Genomic DNA, 15,097 nt, shown 5'->3' with positions numbered 1-15,097 from the left:
CCGTCTGATATGCTTCATCCATGGTTCGCAAGATATGTGAAAAAAGGGCGAGTTGCGTTTCGCAGAAGCGATGCTTTCTAAAGCCGTGTTGATGCATGGACAGCAATTTCTCTGTCTCAAGGAAATTCATTATATTCGAACTGAGAATATGTTCGAGAATCCTGCAATAAACCGATGTTAAGTATATTGCTCTGTAATTTTGAGGATCCGTCCTTCTATCCTTCTTATATGTCAGTGCAGTTGCACATTTGCGGCCCATTTAACAAATACCCGGAACGCCACCAGGCGTCATTCGATATCACAGTAGGCACTGATCATAACTTATTTGCGAAGTACAGTAACAGTTGACAGCATCAGTACACTGGAAAAAAAAAGACGATGCACCATGAAGTAGTTATGCATATCGGGCATCGCTCAAAAATTGATGTTCAAACAGGTATCAGTGGAAAAAGCAAAATTCTAAACTGTGGCTGCTGATGGATGAATGTGTGATGTCGCACTGGAATTTCAACGCGCCACTGGCAAGGATAGTAAACAGGGGACATGTCGACAGCAGGGCGTAAAGAGTTTACAAGTTTAATTCTGTACACTGAGTTAGACAGTGATTTTGCTTCGCAGACAGGCGCCTAAATAATATACACAGATGCCAGTATTTCAGAGAGAACGTGTGATTGGGCTCAAAGAAGCAGTTGGAGTAATCGGCAAATTGGTCGACATTTGAATAGGAGAGATGCCAGTATTCAACGATGTTGGCAGGAATGCTTGAACCATCTCCAAACGCAGCGTCAAGAATGAAGCGGTCTACCCAGAGAGGCGACAGAACGAGAGGACTGAGCAAACTTCAGACCCCTTGATTCATCCGAAGTGCGACTGACTCTTCACTGATTACAAGGACCATTAATAGGCGGCTCAGAGAAAGGCCGATGAGGTCACGGCGCCCATTTCGCTGTCTACCATTGGCCTCTGTACACCAACAAGACCGTTTTCAGCGGTGTTGGACACAATCGGACTGGAATCGCGTTGACTGAGTACAATTGCCTTCAGTGGTAAGTCCAGCTTAGCACTGAGCCCCTATGACCAGCGATGAAACACAAACCTGGCTGTAGCCCACTGTACGGCCCAACAAGCAGGTAGGTCCGGCGTGCCATTTGGTTGTCATCTGCGGCACCCTTGCAGCACAACGCAAAGTCGGCGATATTCTGCTCCCCCTTTTGCTGTACTTCGTGGCAAGACATCCTGGTCTTACATTTGAGCAATATAATGTCTTCCCGATTTTCTATTGTTTGTCTTCATGCTTGCCAAAACCAATCTTAGCCAGGAAGCTCGCCAGATCTCTCTGCACTTGAGTCGATTTGGAGCAATATGGACAGGGCCCTGTAGCCAGCTCGGGATTTTGACGATCTAAAGCGCAAATTAGATAGAATTTGGCACGATGTCCCTTAGGAGGACAATCATTAAGTCTGTTACTTAATGCCAAGCCAAATAACTGCTTCTATAAGGGCTGGAACTGGATAAATGAGTTATTGACTTTCTCAAATCATCCATTTTTTTAAAATTGTAATTATTTGTTTGTCTGTCATTTGCATCGCGTCAACCGACATCCACCCCATTCGGACAATACGGAAATTTTTGAAGTTTATGGTAAGTTCCTATCAGATCAAACAGCTGAAGTCATCGGTCCCTAGGCTTACACATTACTTAATCTAACTTGAACTAACTTACGCTAAGGACAACACACACACCCACACACACACACACACACGTGCCCAAGCGAGGACTCGAACCTCCGATGGGGGGAGCCGCGTGGGCATTGGCAAGGCGCCTCAGAGCGCGTGGCTACCCCGTGCAGCCGGATAATTCCGTAGTGATGCGTCGTTGTTTTTTCTGTCTTAGTGTGTATCATGGATATTAAAAGAAGAACTGCAATGACTAACCAAGCCATCAGAACTAAAAGTAACCATCTTATGTAGAACTAAGAATGAAAGTCATCAAGAGATTTATTTGGAGCATTTTAAACGGTGGTACTGAAGGGTAACTCAAGGGTAAAGGGTAAGTTAGAAGCAATAGAGATGTAGATATAGAGAAGGGCCAAAGTAACATCCAGGACTGAAATTGAATCTAATGAATAAATACTGCAAGAAATTAAAGAGAAAAGGACATTGATTAACATGATACAGAGAAAAAAAAAACAGAATGAAGTGAACAACTAATTCGACATAAGACCTTCATAAAAAACATCTGAGAGGGAAAACTACTGAAAAAATATTCAGGACGCAGACCCAGAATATGCATATTGGGAAGAGTTATCGGTGGAATGAATTGCAGTAATGCACTTAAATGGTAAAGATGGTGCGAGAGAGAGAAAGATTGCTATACAATCGAGGAGTTGAATTTAGTGTCTGTGATCATGATATCTGCATTCATTCTTTGGGTGACCAGTTTGATCACCATTGCCATCTGCTTGACTTTTTTATAGGCTACCAATTGCACACAGTGACTCAATGAACAGTGCTTTGCCTCTATCACAACGCCAGCTTTTCTTTGTATAGTCAGCTATGCACCAAATATCCATTGGCTTTTGAACTTTTATTTATTTACACCAGTTGAATTTAGAGTCCTTACATTTGTACTTTTTATTTTATTTTGATCTTTATCTTGTGTCTGCACAGTCGATTTCAAGACAGTAGCGTCTCCTCAAGTACTGTTAGGTGTGCTTCGTGAATCGAATGCTGTAAATAGTACATTTCCGTATTTAAGATACCTCCCGTAATCAGACGACCATATCAGTACTTATGCCTTTCGTTTCATGCAGCAAACCTAAGAGGTAGCACATTATTGGCAATTCCATTGTTAGAATGATATTTTGAGTACTTATGGCAATCAACTCATAATGCGCCCTTAACAGGTACCTGAAGGTGAGACATTATTGTCTTGAAATCGATTCTCCAATCATAAGATGAAAATAAAAAAAAAAAGAAAATACAGTCGTTGTTGTTGTTGTGGTCGTCAGTCCTGAGACTGGTTTGATGCAGCTCTCCATGCTACTCTATCCTGTGCAAGCTTCTTCATCTCCCAGTACTTACTGCAACCTACATCCTTCTGAATCTGCTTAGTGAATTCATCTCTTGGTCTCTCTCTACGATTTTTACCCTCCAATCTGCCCTACAATGCTAAATTTGTGATCCCTTGATGCCTCAGAACATGTCCTACCAACCGGTCCCTTCTTCTTGTCAAGTCGTGCCGCAAACTCCTCTCCAATTCTGTTCAATACCTCCTCATTAGTTATGTGATCTACCCATGAAATCTTCAGCATTCTTCTGTAGCATCACATTTCGGAATCTTCTTTTCTCTTCTTGTGCAAACTATTTATCGTCCATGTTTCACTTCCATACATGGCTACACTCTATACAAATACTTTGAGAAACGACTTCCTGATACTTAAATCTATACTCGATGTTAACAAATTTCTCTTCTTCAGAAACGCTTTCCTTGCCATTGCTAGTCTACATTTATATCCTCTCTACTTCGACCATCATCAGTTATTCTGCTCCCCAAATAGCAAAACTCCTTTACTACTTTAAGTGTCTCATTTCCTAATCTAACTCCCGCAGCATTACCCAACTTAATTCGACTACATTACCATTATCCTCGTTTTGCTTTTGTTGATGTTTATCTTATACAGTCGTAATGAAATTAATTTTCATGAAATATACTTGCAAATTGCGAGTGTGGTACCATAGCAGTTGTACAGTTTGCTGGAAGCATATTAAAATTTATGCCTGAGCACTAATCATTTCGTTTTTGTGAGCGCACTTCCAGGACCGTCCCAAATCTCCACATGTCTAAGAAACTGCTTCCCACAGCGCTTGCTCAATTATGTGACTCACAGGGTGAGACTTATTTTATTTTTCTCGTCATGTTTCGTTGTCTTTGGCATGAAATACATTAATGCAATGTCTGTATTTCACAGTCTCTTTATGGGCCGATGCATGCATGGATGACCAAAGGAACATTGCATCAAACTATACAACAGTGTTAAGTACATACATGTGTGTTGGAAGGAGCATTCTATCAGACTATACAGACACTGGCAAATAGAGACATTGCAGTAATGACATTGATTTTCATTGGAATAAACAGTTTGCTCTGTTCCCTTGGGCAGATGGGGGCGCCTGCTGGGCTCCAGCGGCGGGAGTGTCGACTCGTCTGACGCGGGCAGTAGTTCGGCCGCAGCGGCGCTGATGTCGCGCTCGCTGTCCATCCGGGGCGACCACCACGGCGGAAGTGGCGCTGGCGGCGCGCAGGCCAAAAATGGCGGCGCTTCCTCTTCTGGTGGGGCGCCCGGCTCGTCTTCCTCGCTCGGAGGCAACGGAGGCTCGGGGAATAAGGTAACACCGACGTCCACGTGCTCTTTAGTAATCTCACACGTATCCATATTTCTGTCATACTGGGCATTGAATCTTACGTCAAACTCGTATGCTGGGTGGCATTTGGCTGGGTCTCTGGTGCCACATACTGTGAACAGCCACCTCATCAGTCTTCTCAGCACCATCCATGGTTCTTGATTGAGTTATGCAATGTGGAATATCATAGCCACTGACAGTGGAAAGTTGAACACAAGCAGAATTACAAGTTCTATGGATAATTGAAAATGTCACAAAAGGATTTAACTTCACAGTGTTAATGGCGGCGGTATTTCTGTAAATTCAGAATGCCAGTAGTCAAATCTGGTAGCAGAACTTGCTCCACAAAACGTTTATATGAACATCCATATCAGATGTGTTGTGTACATAGTTCCGCGTAGTCAGTGCGTACACAACTTTCCCCCACTAGAGCGCGCCCCGTTAAGCACAGCAGCACAGGCACAGCACTCGTCCGTCTCCACAGTACGAGATGGCGCTGCCATAGAGACGGACCAAATTCTGCTTCTGCTGATCCGCGTATTAATATGTAACGTAGCCAATGAGATTGCTGGTAACGTAGAACCTTTTCTCCACATGGATCACACTTGCGCAGTGATACATGAACGCGCAAGGTATTATAAAGAGTGTACAGACCTCTGATTAGTCAGTCTGCATTTGTCTGTACCGGTCTGCATTTGTCTGTACCAGTCTGCATTTGTCTGTAGCAGTCTATAGTCAAGTTTCAGTCTGTGTCTAATAAGATTACCATATTCCTGTACATAGCCATGAAGATAAATGAATAGACACTTTATCAAGTATCAGAGACATGGGAGAATAAGATTAACATACCAAGACCAAAGGAACTTCAAATTGTCAATTGTAAACAGCATCCAGAATCAAGTTACGTAATGTCTATGCTTGTTATTATTTTAATAAATGTGTGTGAAAATTAATCCAGTTCTGTTTAAAGTTGGTCACTGTCAATCTGCTACTCTAAGCGTGCAAGTGGCATTTCTATTGTCTGACCTAATGGCAGAAGATAAACACGCCACGATAAGACCATGAGACATATTGCTGACACTCGCCTACTTTGTTAGAGTGACAAGTCAAATAATCTGATGGTGTGTGTACGGAAGGTCTTACAGTATGCACACCACAAGATGTCTATCTTAAACTGGTCAACAAGTTTAACCAGAAGAGGCCCTTCTCATTGTCCAAACAGGGGATATGATCCTGCTTTAAATACACATCATTGGGCATGCCACAGGGCTCAGTCTTATCAGCTGTGCCCATTGTATTAATGACATGCTGCTGACAGGGCTAGTTTTACCACTGGCTGCAAAAAAGGTCACCTAATAAACTATGCTGCGCAACAAATCAACAAGACAGTCAAATGGCATGTGGCCAATAAGATCGCACTTGATGCTGACAAGACAACCGCTAAATAACTCTCCAACAGCAGACCATCCTACGAGGCAATGTTACCATTAATAGCAACCGAATTCCATGTCAGTCAGTCACAAGGTACCTTGTATGCATTCCAAACTCGTTTTCCACCGTCACACAGACCACACCTACTGTTATGAATTGTAACAAAGTCTAAATTACTGCAGTAGGAAGTAGATGCTACTACACATAGAAACAAACTTTTAGGAATTTATTAGAACTTGAGCAAGGTAAACACTTAACTTTGAAAACAACTATTGTCCACATATTGGTACTGCTGCTGGTATTTACTACATTCAGCGCTTCATTCATGGCAGAATGATAGTTTCACTCAAAGTACAGTTGTCTATAATCAATTGTCTGGAACTTGATTGAAAGTAATGATTAACTCTTCTATTAGCATGCAGCCGGATCTGTACTCAGATGATACTGTTGTTCTAAGCAACTGTTACAAGAGGTCACTGATTACATACAGGCTGGGCTGAGTGGCACTGCACTCAGTCGTAAATGAGGTTCTGGCTGCAGTGGCCTAAGGAAGCACACGGGGGCATGTGTGCATCAATGTCTGTGTTTCTTTGACGCATCTCGCAGCGGTTGTCTTTACTTGTGGTACTGTTGTGCGGTAGCAACCTTTGTATCCGACCTTTTCCTGCAGATGACACCTCAGTTAGACAGAGCTCAAGTTGACGATGGCGTTGTGTGCCTTCTTCATTAGTGGGGGCCTGAGGCTCCAAACGACCTAACCACACTATCATAATGTAAACTTTACCTTTTGGTTCCACAACACGGGAAATGATTAATGCCACTAGAGCACAGGCTCTCCAAGGCATACGAAACAAGGTGGTTCATTGGAGCCTCCACGCATCGCTGTTAACGGTGGTTACAACATTACATCTACATCTACATCTACATCCATACTCCGCAAGCCACCTGACGGTGTGTGGCGGAGGGTTCCTTGAGTACCTCTATCGTTTCTCCCTTCTATTCCTGTCTCGTATTGTTCGTAGAAAGAAGGATTGTCGGTATGCCTCTGTGTGGGCTCTAATCTCTCTGATTTTATCCTCATGGTCTCTTCGGGAGGTATACGTAGGAGGGAGCAATATACTGCTTGACTCTTCGGTGAAGGTATGTTCTCGAAACTTTGACAAAAGCCCGTACCGAGCTACTGAGCGTCTCTCCTGCAGAGTCTTCCACTGGAGTTTATCTATCATCTCCGTAACGCTTTCGCGATTACTAAATGATCCTGTAACGAAGCGCGCTACTCTCCATTGGATCTTCTCTACCTCTTCTATCAACCCTATCTGGTACGGATCCCACACTGCTGAGCAGTATTCAAGCAGTGGGCGAACAAGCGTACTGTAACCTACTTCCTTTGTTTTCGGAATCCATTTCCTTAGGATTCTTCCAATGAATCTCAGTCTGGCATCTGCTTTACCGACGATCAACATTATATGATCATTCCATTTTAAATCACTCCTAATGCGTACCCCCAGATAACTTATGGTATTAACTGCTTCCAGTTGCTGACCTGCTATTTTGTAGCTAAATGATAAAGGATCTATCTTTCTGTGTATTCGCAGCACATTACACTTGTCTACATTGAGATTCAATTGCCATTCCCTGCACCATGCGTCAATTCGTTGCAGATCCTCCTGCATTTCAGTACAATTTTCCATTGTTACAACCTCTCGATACACCACAGCATCATCTGCAAAAAGCCTCAGTGAACTTCCGATCTCATCCACCAGGTCATTTATGTATATTGTGAATAGCAACGGTCCTATGACACTCCCCTGCGGCACACCTGAAATCACTCTTACTTCGGAAGACTTCTCTCCATTGAGAATGAGACGCTGCGTCCTGTTATCTAGGAACTCCTCAATCCAATCACACAATTGGTCTGATAGTCCATATGTTCTTACTTTGTTCATTAAACGACTGTGGGGAACTGTATCGAACGCCTTGCGGAAGTCAAGAAACACGGCATCTATCAGTGAACTCGTGTCTATGGCCCTCTGAGTCTCGTGGACGAATAGCGCGAGCTGGGTTTCACATGACCGTCTTTTTCTAAACCCATGCTGATTCCTACAGAGTAGATTTCTAGTCTCCAGAAAAGTCATTATACTCGAACACAATATGTGTTCCAAAATTCTACAACTGATCGACGTTAGAGATATAGGTCTATAGTTCTGCACATCTGTTCGACGTCCCTACTTGAAAAAGGGGATGACCTGTGCCCTTTTCCAATCCTTTGGAACGCTACGCTCTTCTAGAGATCTACGGTACACCGCTGCAAGAAGGGGGGGGGGGGGGGGCAAGTTCCTTCGCGTACTCTGTGTAAAATTGAACTGGTATCCCATCAGGTCGAGAGGCCTTTCCTCTCTTGAGCGATTTTAATTGTTTCTCTATCCCTCTGTCGTCTATTTCGATATCTACCATTTTGTCATCTGTGCGACAATCTAGAGAAGGAACTACAGTGCAATCTTCCTATGTGAAACAACTTTGGAAAAAGACATTTAGTATTTCGGCCTTTAGTCTGTCATCCTCTGTTTCAGTACCAATTTGGTCACAGAGTGTCTGGACATTTTGTTTTGATCCACCTACCGCTTTGACATAAGACCAAAATTTCTTAGGATTTTCTGCCAAGTCAGTACATAGAACTTTACTTTCGAATTCATTGAACGCTTCTCGCATAGCCCTCCTCACACTACATTTCGCTTCGCGTAATTTTTGTCTGCCTGCAAGGCTTTGGCTATGTTTATGTTTGCTGTGAAGTTCCCTTTGCTTCCGCAGCAGTTTTGTAACTCGGTTGTTGTACCACGGTGGCTCTTTTCCATCTCTTACGATCTTGCTTGGCACATACTCATCTAACGCATTATGTACGACGGTTTTGAACTTTGTCCACTGATCCTCAACACTATCTGTACTTGAGACAAAACTTTTGTGTTGAGCCAACAGGTACTCTGAAATCTGCTTTTTGTCACATTTTCTAAACAGAAAAATCTTCTACCCTTTTTAATATTCCTATTTACGGCTGAAATCATCGATGCCGTAACCGTTTTATGATCGCTGATTCCCTGTTCCGCGTTAACTTTTTCAAATAGTTCGGGTCTGTTTGTCACCAGAAGGTCTAATATGTTATCGCCACGAGTCGGTTCTCTGTTTAACTGCTCAAGGTAGTTTTCAGATAAAGCACTTCAAAAAATTTCACTGGACTCTTTGTCCCTGCCACCCGTTATGAACGTCTGAGTCTCCCAGTCCATATCAGGCAAATTAAAATCTCCACCCAGAACTATAACATGGTGGGGAAATCTACTCGAAATATTTTCCAAATTATCCTTCACGTGCACAGCCACAACAGCTGCTGAGCCAGGGGGCCTATAGAGACATCCAATTACCATGTCTGAGCCTGCTTTAACCGTGACCTTCACCCAAATCATTTCACATTTCGGATCTCCGTCAATTTCCTTCGATACTATTGCACTTCTTATCGCTATAAACACGCCTCCCCCTCCACTGTCCAGCCTGTCTCTGCGGTATACATTCCAATCTGAGTTTAGGATTTCATTACTGTTTACGTCTGGTTTCAGCCAACTTTCTGTCTCTAGTACTATATGGGCTTTGTGACCGTTTATTAACGAAAGCAGTTCTGGGACCTTTCAATGACGCTCCTGCAGTTTACTATTAGCACATTAATATTGTTATTCCCTGTTGCATTTTGCCTACTCCTACCTTGCCTTGTCTCAGGAGGCGTCTTGTCGGGCCTAGGGAGGGGATTCTCTAACCTAAAAAATCCCCATGTGCACTCCACACGTACTCCGCTACCCTTGTAGCCGCTTCCGGCGAGTAGTGCACGCCTGACCTATTCAGTGGGACCCTACATTTCTCCACCCGATAGCGGAGGTCGAGAAATTTGCACCCCAGATCTCTGCAGAATCGTCTGAGCCTCTGGTTTAAGCCTTCCACTCGGCTCCAAACCAGAGGACCGCGATCGGTTCTGGGAACGATACTACAAATAGTTAGCTCTGATTTCACCCCGCGAGCGAGGCTTTCCGCCTTCACCAATTCCGCCAACCGCCTGTACGAACTGAGGATGACCTCTGAACCCAGACGGCAGGAGTCATTGGTGCCGACATGAGCAACAATTAGCAGTCGGGTGCACCCAGTGCTCTCTATCGCCGCCGGTAGGGCTTCCTCCACATCTCGGATGAGACCCCCCGGCAAGCAGACAGAGTGAACACTGGCCTTCTTCCCCGACTTTCCCGCTATTTCCCTAAGGGGCTCCATCACCCGCCTAACGTTGGAGCTCCCAATAACTAATAAACCCCTCCCCCCGTGTGCCTGCTCGGACCTTGCTGATGGAGCAGCCACATGTCCACTCACAGGCAGAGCGGGCGATGCCACACGGCCAGCCTCCACATTGACCCTCAGCCTCGTGCGCCGCGAACGCCGCTGAACCCGCCACTCCCCTTGGGGAGAGGGTGGCCCAACCGCGCCCGGTATCCGCGAAGATGTCTCGACAGCAGGGACAGTGGGTGAAGCATGTAACACCTGGGGTGTACCATGCGACGCACCAGACTCCCCACTGCCGCTACACTCCGAGGCAGCAGCCTGAAGACGGCTGACCGCGGCCATCAACACGCTCAGCTGTTCGCGAACAGTGGCCAGCTCCTCCTGCGTCCGTACACAGCAGTCACACATCCTATCCATCCTAAGGAATCAATTTACTGAAGAGAGTTAATCAACCTTTAACTAGACTGCTAATTCACTAAAGGCGGCTGTTTATTCTCTAAACTGTGGTTGCTAGCCACTTCTTGTAGAAAACAATGAAAATAGCACTACCTGTCTCTGGACTGTATTGAAAACAAACACTAGCACTACTGGCACTATGGTTGACTAAAGGGACTCTCTCTGACTGTATTCAAAACAAACACGAAATCTATGGAACTATTAATAGCACTCGACAATTAAAGCTTCCTAAAAGCAAAAACACACGGAAGAAGAAGTGACAAGTAAGAAAAATACAGTTAATACTTAAATTATGGTAGCTCGCTGCACAGCAGACGTGAAGCAGACGGCAGTTACGACGACACTGACTCTACTGGCACTATGGCTGACTAAAGGGACGGAAATTACTGAAATCAATCATTGGGGAGATAGCGTGATACCTATATCAAAAGGTGGGTTGAGGCCTATGAAACATCGGAAGCATGCACCTTTGAGACTGATACCGTTACCTCATACTCGTAATGCTCTAGGAAGAATCCAACTCGGGTCATGGGTAATTCATACGATCATCGTTGAGTATCAAATGGCTCTGAGCACTATGGGACTTAACTGCTGAGGTCATCAGTCCCCTAGAACTTAGAACTACTTAAACCTAACTAACCTAAGGACATCACACACATCCATGCCCGAGGCAGGATGCTAACCTGCGACCGTAGCAGTCGCGCGGTTCCAGACTGAAGCGCCTAGAACCGCTCGGCCACACCGGCCGGGGTTGAGTATCACTCTCAGGAGACTGACCATGCACCTCCTCTCCGAGGATAGTTACCATCATAGGGCTGTAAGGAAATCCAAGTTCCACCTGCTACACTTTCAGAGCGAAATAAAGTAGAGCAAAGTAATAAGAAATTAGGTTCTATCGCCAATCCATGTAGATCAGTCCCGCTGGTGGTACTGTGCTCTCAGATCAGCAAAATACACATTCACGCAAGGAAAGCTACTCTGTGAGAGACGGAGATGACAGTCGTGGTTTCCCTCATTTCATAGCTGAAATGTGCGCCATATTGCATTAAAACTGCAGTATCATGCAGACAGCTTAGGACACACAATTAGCATGAAGTGTACTTCAGTGCCCTGCCTGATTAATGTGACCATCTGTCAAAAGTCTGAATAGGCTTACGCAAACTGCTGCAAGAAAGTCGTTCCCGTTGTAGAAGGTACTGACAGGGATGTGCAGCCATACCGACTATTGTCGTGCAGAGCTCCGGTAGATTTCTTGACTGTGACGCCAGTCATACCTTCTGAAATGACGAGATTACCAGGGGAAAGCCATTAAGACATTTCGCGGATCATAACGCTCGTTACTCCATCCTACTCCATCCTACTCCATTCTGACAACTGTTGCATGGTGTTTGCTTTCAGTCTATATAAGCTATACAGGACTATTACAAACGATTGAAGCGATTTCATAAATTCACTGTAGCTCCATTCATTGACATATGGTCACGACACACTACAGATACGTAGAAAAACTCATAAAGTTTTGTTCGGCTGAAGCCGCACTTCAGGTTTCTGCTGCCAGAGCGCTCGAGAGCGCAGTGAGACAAAATGGCGACAGGAGCCGAGAAAGCGTATGTCGTGCTTGAAATGCACTCACATCAGTCAGTCATAACAGTGCAACGACACTTCAGGACGAAGATCAACAAAGATCCACCAACTGCTAACTCCATTCGGCGATGGTATGCGCAGTTTAAAGCTTCTGGATGCCTCTGTAATGGGAAATCACGGTTTGGAAAATCTTACGGGAAAGGCTAAAGCAGAAGCCTTACCTTTTACAATTGCTACAAGCCCTGACACCCGATGACAAAAAGTCAAACGCTTTGAATTTTCGGCGCAGCTGCAACAGCTCATGGAAGAGGATGCGTTCAGTGCGAAACTTGTTTCCAGTGATGAAGCAACATTTTTTCTTAATGGTGAAGTGAACAGACACAATGTGCGAATCTGGGCGGTAGAGAATCCTCACGCATTCGTTCAGCGAATTCACAATTCACCAAAAGTTAACGTGTTTTCTGCAATCTCACGGTTTAAAGTTTACAGCCCCTTTTTCTTCTGCGAAAAAAAAAACGTTACAGGACACGTGTATCTGGACATGCTGGAAAATTGGCTCATGCCACAACTGGAGACCGACAGCGCCGACTTCATCTTTCAACAGGATTGTGCTCCACCGCACTTCCATCGTGATGTTCGGCATTTCTTAAACAGGAGATTGGAAAACCGATGGATCGGTCGTGGTGGAGATCATGATCAGCAATTCATGTCATGGCCTCCACGCTCTCCCAACTTAACCCTATGCGATTTCTTTCTGTGGGGTTATGTGAAAGATTCAGTGTTTAAACCTCCTCTATCAAGAAACGTGCCAGAACTGCGAGCTCGCATCAACGATGGTTTCGAACTCATTGATGGAGACATGCTGCGCCGAGTGTGGGAGGAACTTGATTATCGGCTTGATGTCTGCCGAATCAGTAAAGGGGCACATATCGAACATTTGTAAATGCCTAAAAAAACTTTTTGGGTTTTTGTATGTGTGTGCAAAGCATTGTTAACATATCTCAAATAATAAAGATATTGTAGAGCTGTGAAATCGCTTCAATCATTTGTAATAACCCTGTGTAACACATCAAGTGTGTGGCGTAATGGTTAGATCGGTTACTGCTGCTACAATGGCAGGTTATCAAGATTTAAGTCAGTTTAAACGTGGTGTTATAGTCGGCGCCCGAACGATGGGACACAGCATTTTGGAGGTAGCGATGAAATAGAGATTTTCCAGTACGACCATTTCACGAGTGTCCCGTGAACATTAGGAATCCGATAAAATATCAGGTGTCCGACATGGCTGCGACCGGATAAACATCCTGCAAGAACGGGACCAACGACAACCGAAGAGAATCGTTCAACGTGACAGAAGTGCAACTCTTCTCCAAATTTCGATGCTGAGCCATCAATAAGTGTCAGCGTGCGTACGATTCAACGATACATCATCGATATGGAGTTTTGAAGTCGAAGGCCCATTCGTGTACCCTTGATAACAGCACGACACAAAGCCTTACGCCTTACCTGGGCCCGTCAACACTGACGTGGGACTGCTGATGACTGGAAACACGTTGCCTGCTCAACGAAGTCTCGTTTCAAATGATATCGAGTGGAGGGACGTGTACGGCTATAGAGACTGTTGTGGCGTTGCAAGACAGCCACGCCACTCGGAAGTAGCCGAAATGCACGCGTACACACACGCCGGCTGGCGTGAGGTCTGAAACAGGATACTTATGAATGCTATAAAGAAAAGTACGTAGCTTCTTTAATACTTAACTTTAATTCATCCTTGTGGTACATCGCTCTTGATAATACAAGTGAGACTCTCAGATATGGTTAATGGCGCCTTGCTAGGTCGTAGTCATGGACTTAGCTGAAGGCTATTCTAACTGTCTCTCGGCAAATGAGAGAAAGGCTTCGTCAGTGTAGTCGCTAGCAAAGTCGTCGTACAACTGGGCCGAGTGCTCGTACGTCTCTCTAGACCTGCCGTGTGGTGGCGCTCGGTCTGCAATTACTGACAGTGGCGACACGCGGGTCCGACATGTACTAATGGACCGCGGCCGATTTAAAGGTTACCACCTAGCAAGTGTGGTGTCTGGCGGTGACACCACAGAGACAACTTAATGAATCCATGGACCCTGCATGCCAGCAGGGGCTGTTAAAACTGGTGAGGATTCTGTAATGGTGTGAGGCGTGTGAAGTTGGAGTGATATGGGACCCCTGATACGTCTAGATACGACTCTGACACGTACATAAGTTCCCTGTCTGATCACCTGCATCCATTACTGTTCCATTGTGTATTTCGACACGCTTGGGCGATTGCAACAAGACAATGCGACACCCCACACGTCCAGAATTGCTACAGAGTGGCTCCAGAAACATTCTTGTGAGTTTAAACCCTTCTGCTGGTCACCAGTCTCTCCAGACTTGGACACTACTGAGCATATCTGGAATGCCTTGCAACGTGCTGTTCAGAAAAGATTTTCACCCCTAGTACTCTTACAGATTTATGGACAGCCCCGCAGGATTCATCGTGTCAGTTCCCTCCAGCACTATTCTGACATTACTCAAGTCCATGCCAGGTCGTATTGTGACAGTTCTGCGTGCTCGCGGGAGGGGCTGCACGATTTTGGGCAAATGTACCAGTTGCTTTGGCTCTTCAGTCTATAGCCTCATAAGCATTAAGCCCAAGGCAACATGCTGCTTGCTACAGGCTTGCGCAAACAGCTTTAAATAAATACCTTGGCAGTTCCGGGATTCTCTTCTGATTTGGCTATCAGAGTACCCAGCATTGCCGAGATTGGTACTCATTTCAGTTCTATTAGTCCATCTTCTCCTTCTCCTTCTCTCCATCCATCTCCTCTGGACCCTTCTCTGTCTCCTCATGTGGTGTCACAGCCAGACACCACACTTGCTAGGTGGTAGCCTTTAAA

The 15,097-nt window shown here is 45.0% G+C and overlaps 1 protein-coding gene across 1 annotated transcript in view; it reads left to right on the top strand.

The window, feature by feature from the left end:
* LOC126106234 (potassium voltage-gated channel protein eag) overlaps positions 1-15,097 on the top strand; it is a 362,209-nt gene that overhangs the window by 284,555 nt on the left and 62,557 nt on the right. Inside the window, exon 8 of the mRNA XM_049912462.1 lies at positions 4,163-4,388. Within this exon, the coding sequence (XP_049768419.1) occupies positions 4,163-4,388 (226 nt within the window). The remainder of the gene's footprint in view (positions 1-4,162; positions 4,389-15,097) is intronic.

Source organism: Schistocerca cancellata, chromosome 10 (assembly GCF_023864275.1).
Source record: "Schistocerca cancellata isolate TAMUIC-IGC-003103 chromosome 10, iqSchCanc2.1, whole genome shotgun sequence".
NCBI classification, from domain to species: Eukaryota; Metazoa; Arthropoda; class Insecta; order Orthoptera; family Acrididae; genus Schistocerca; species Schistocerca cancellata.
This window is presented reverse-complemented; position numbering and strand designations above follow the sequence as displayed.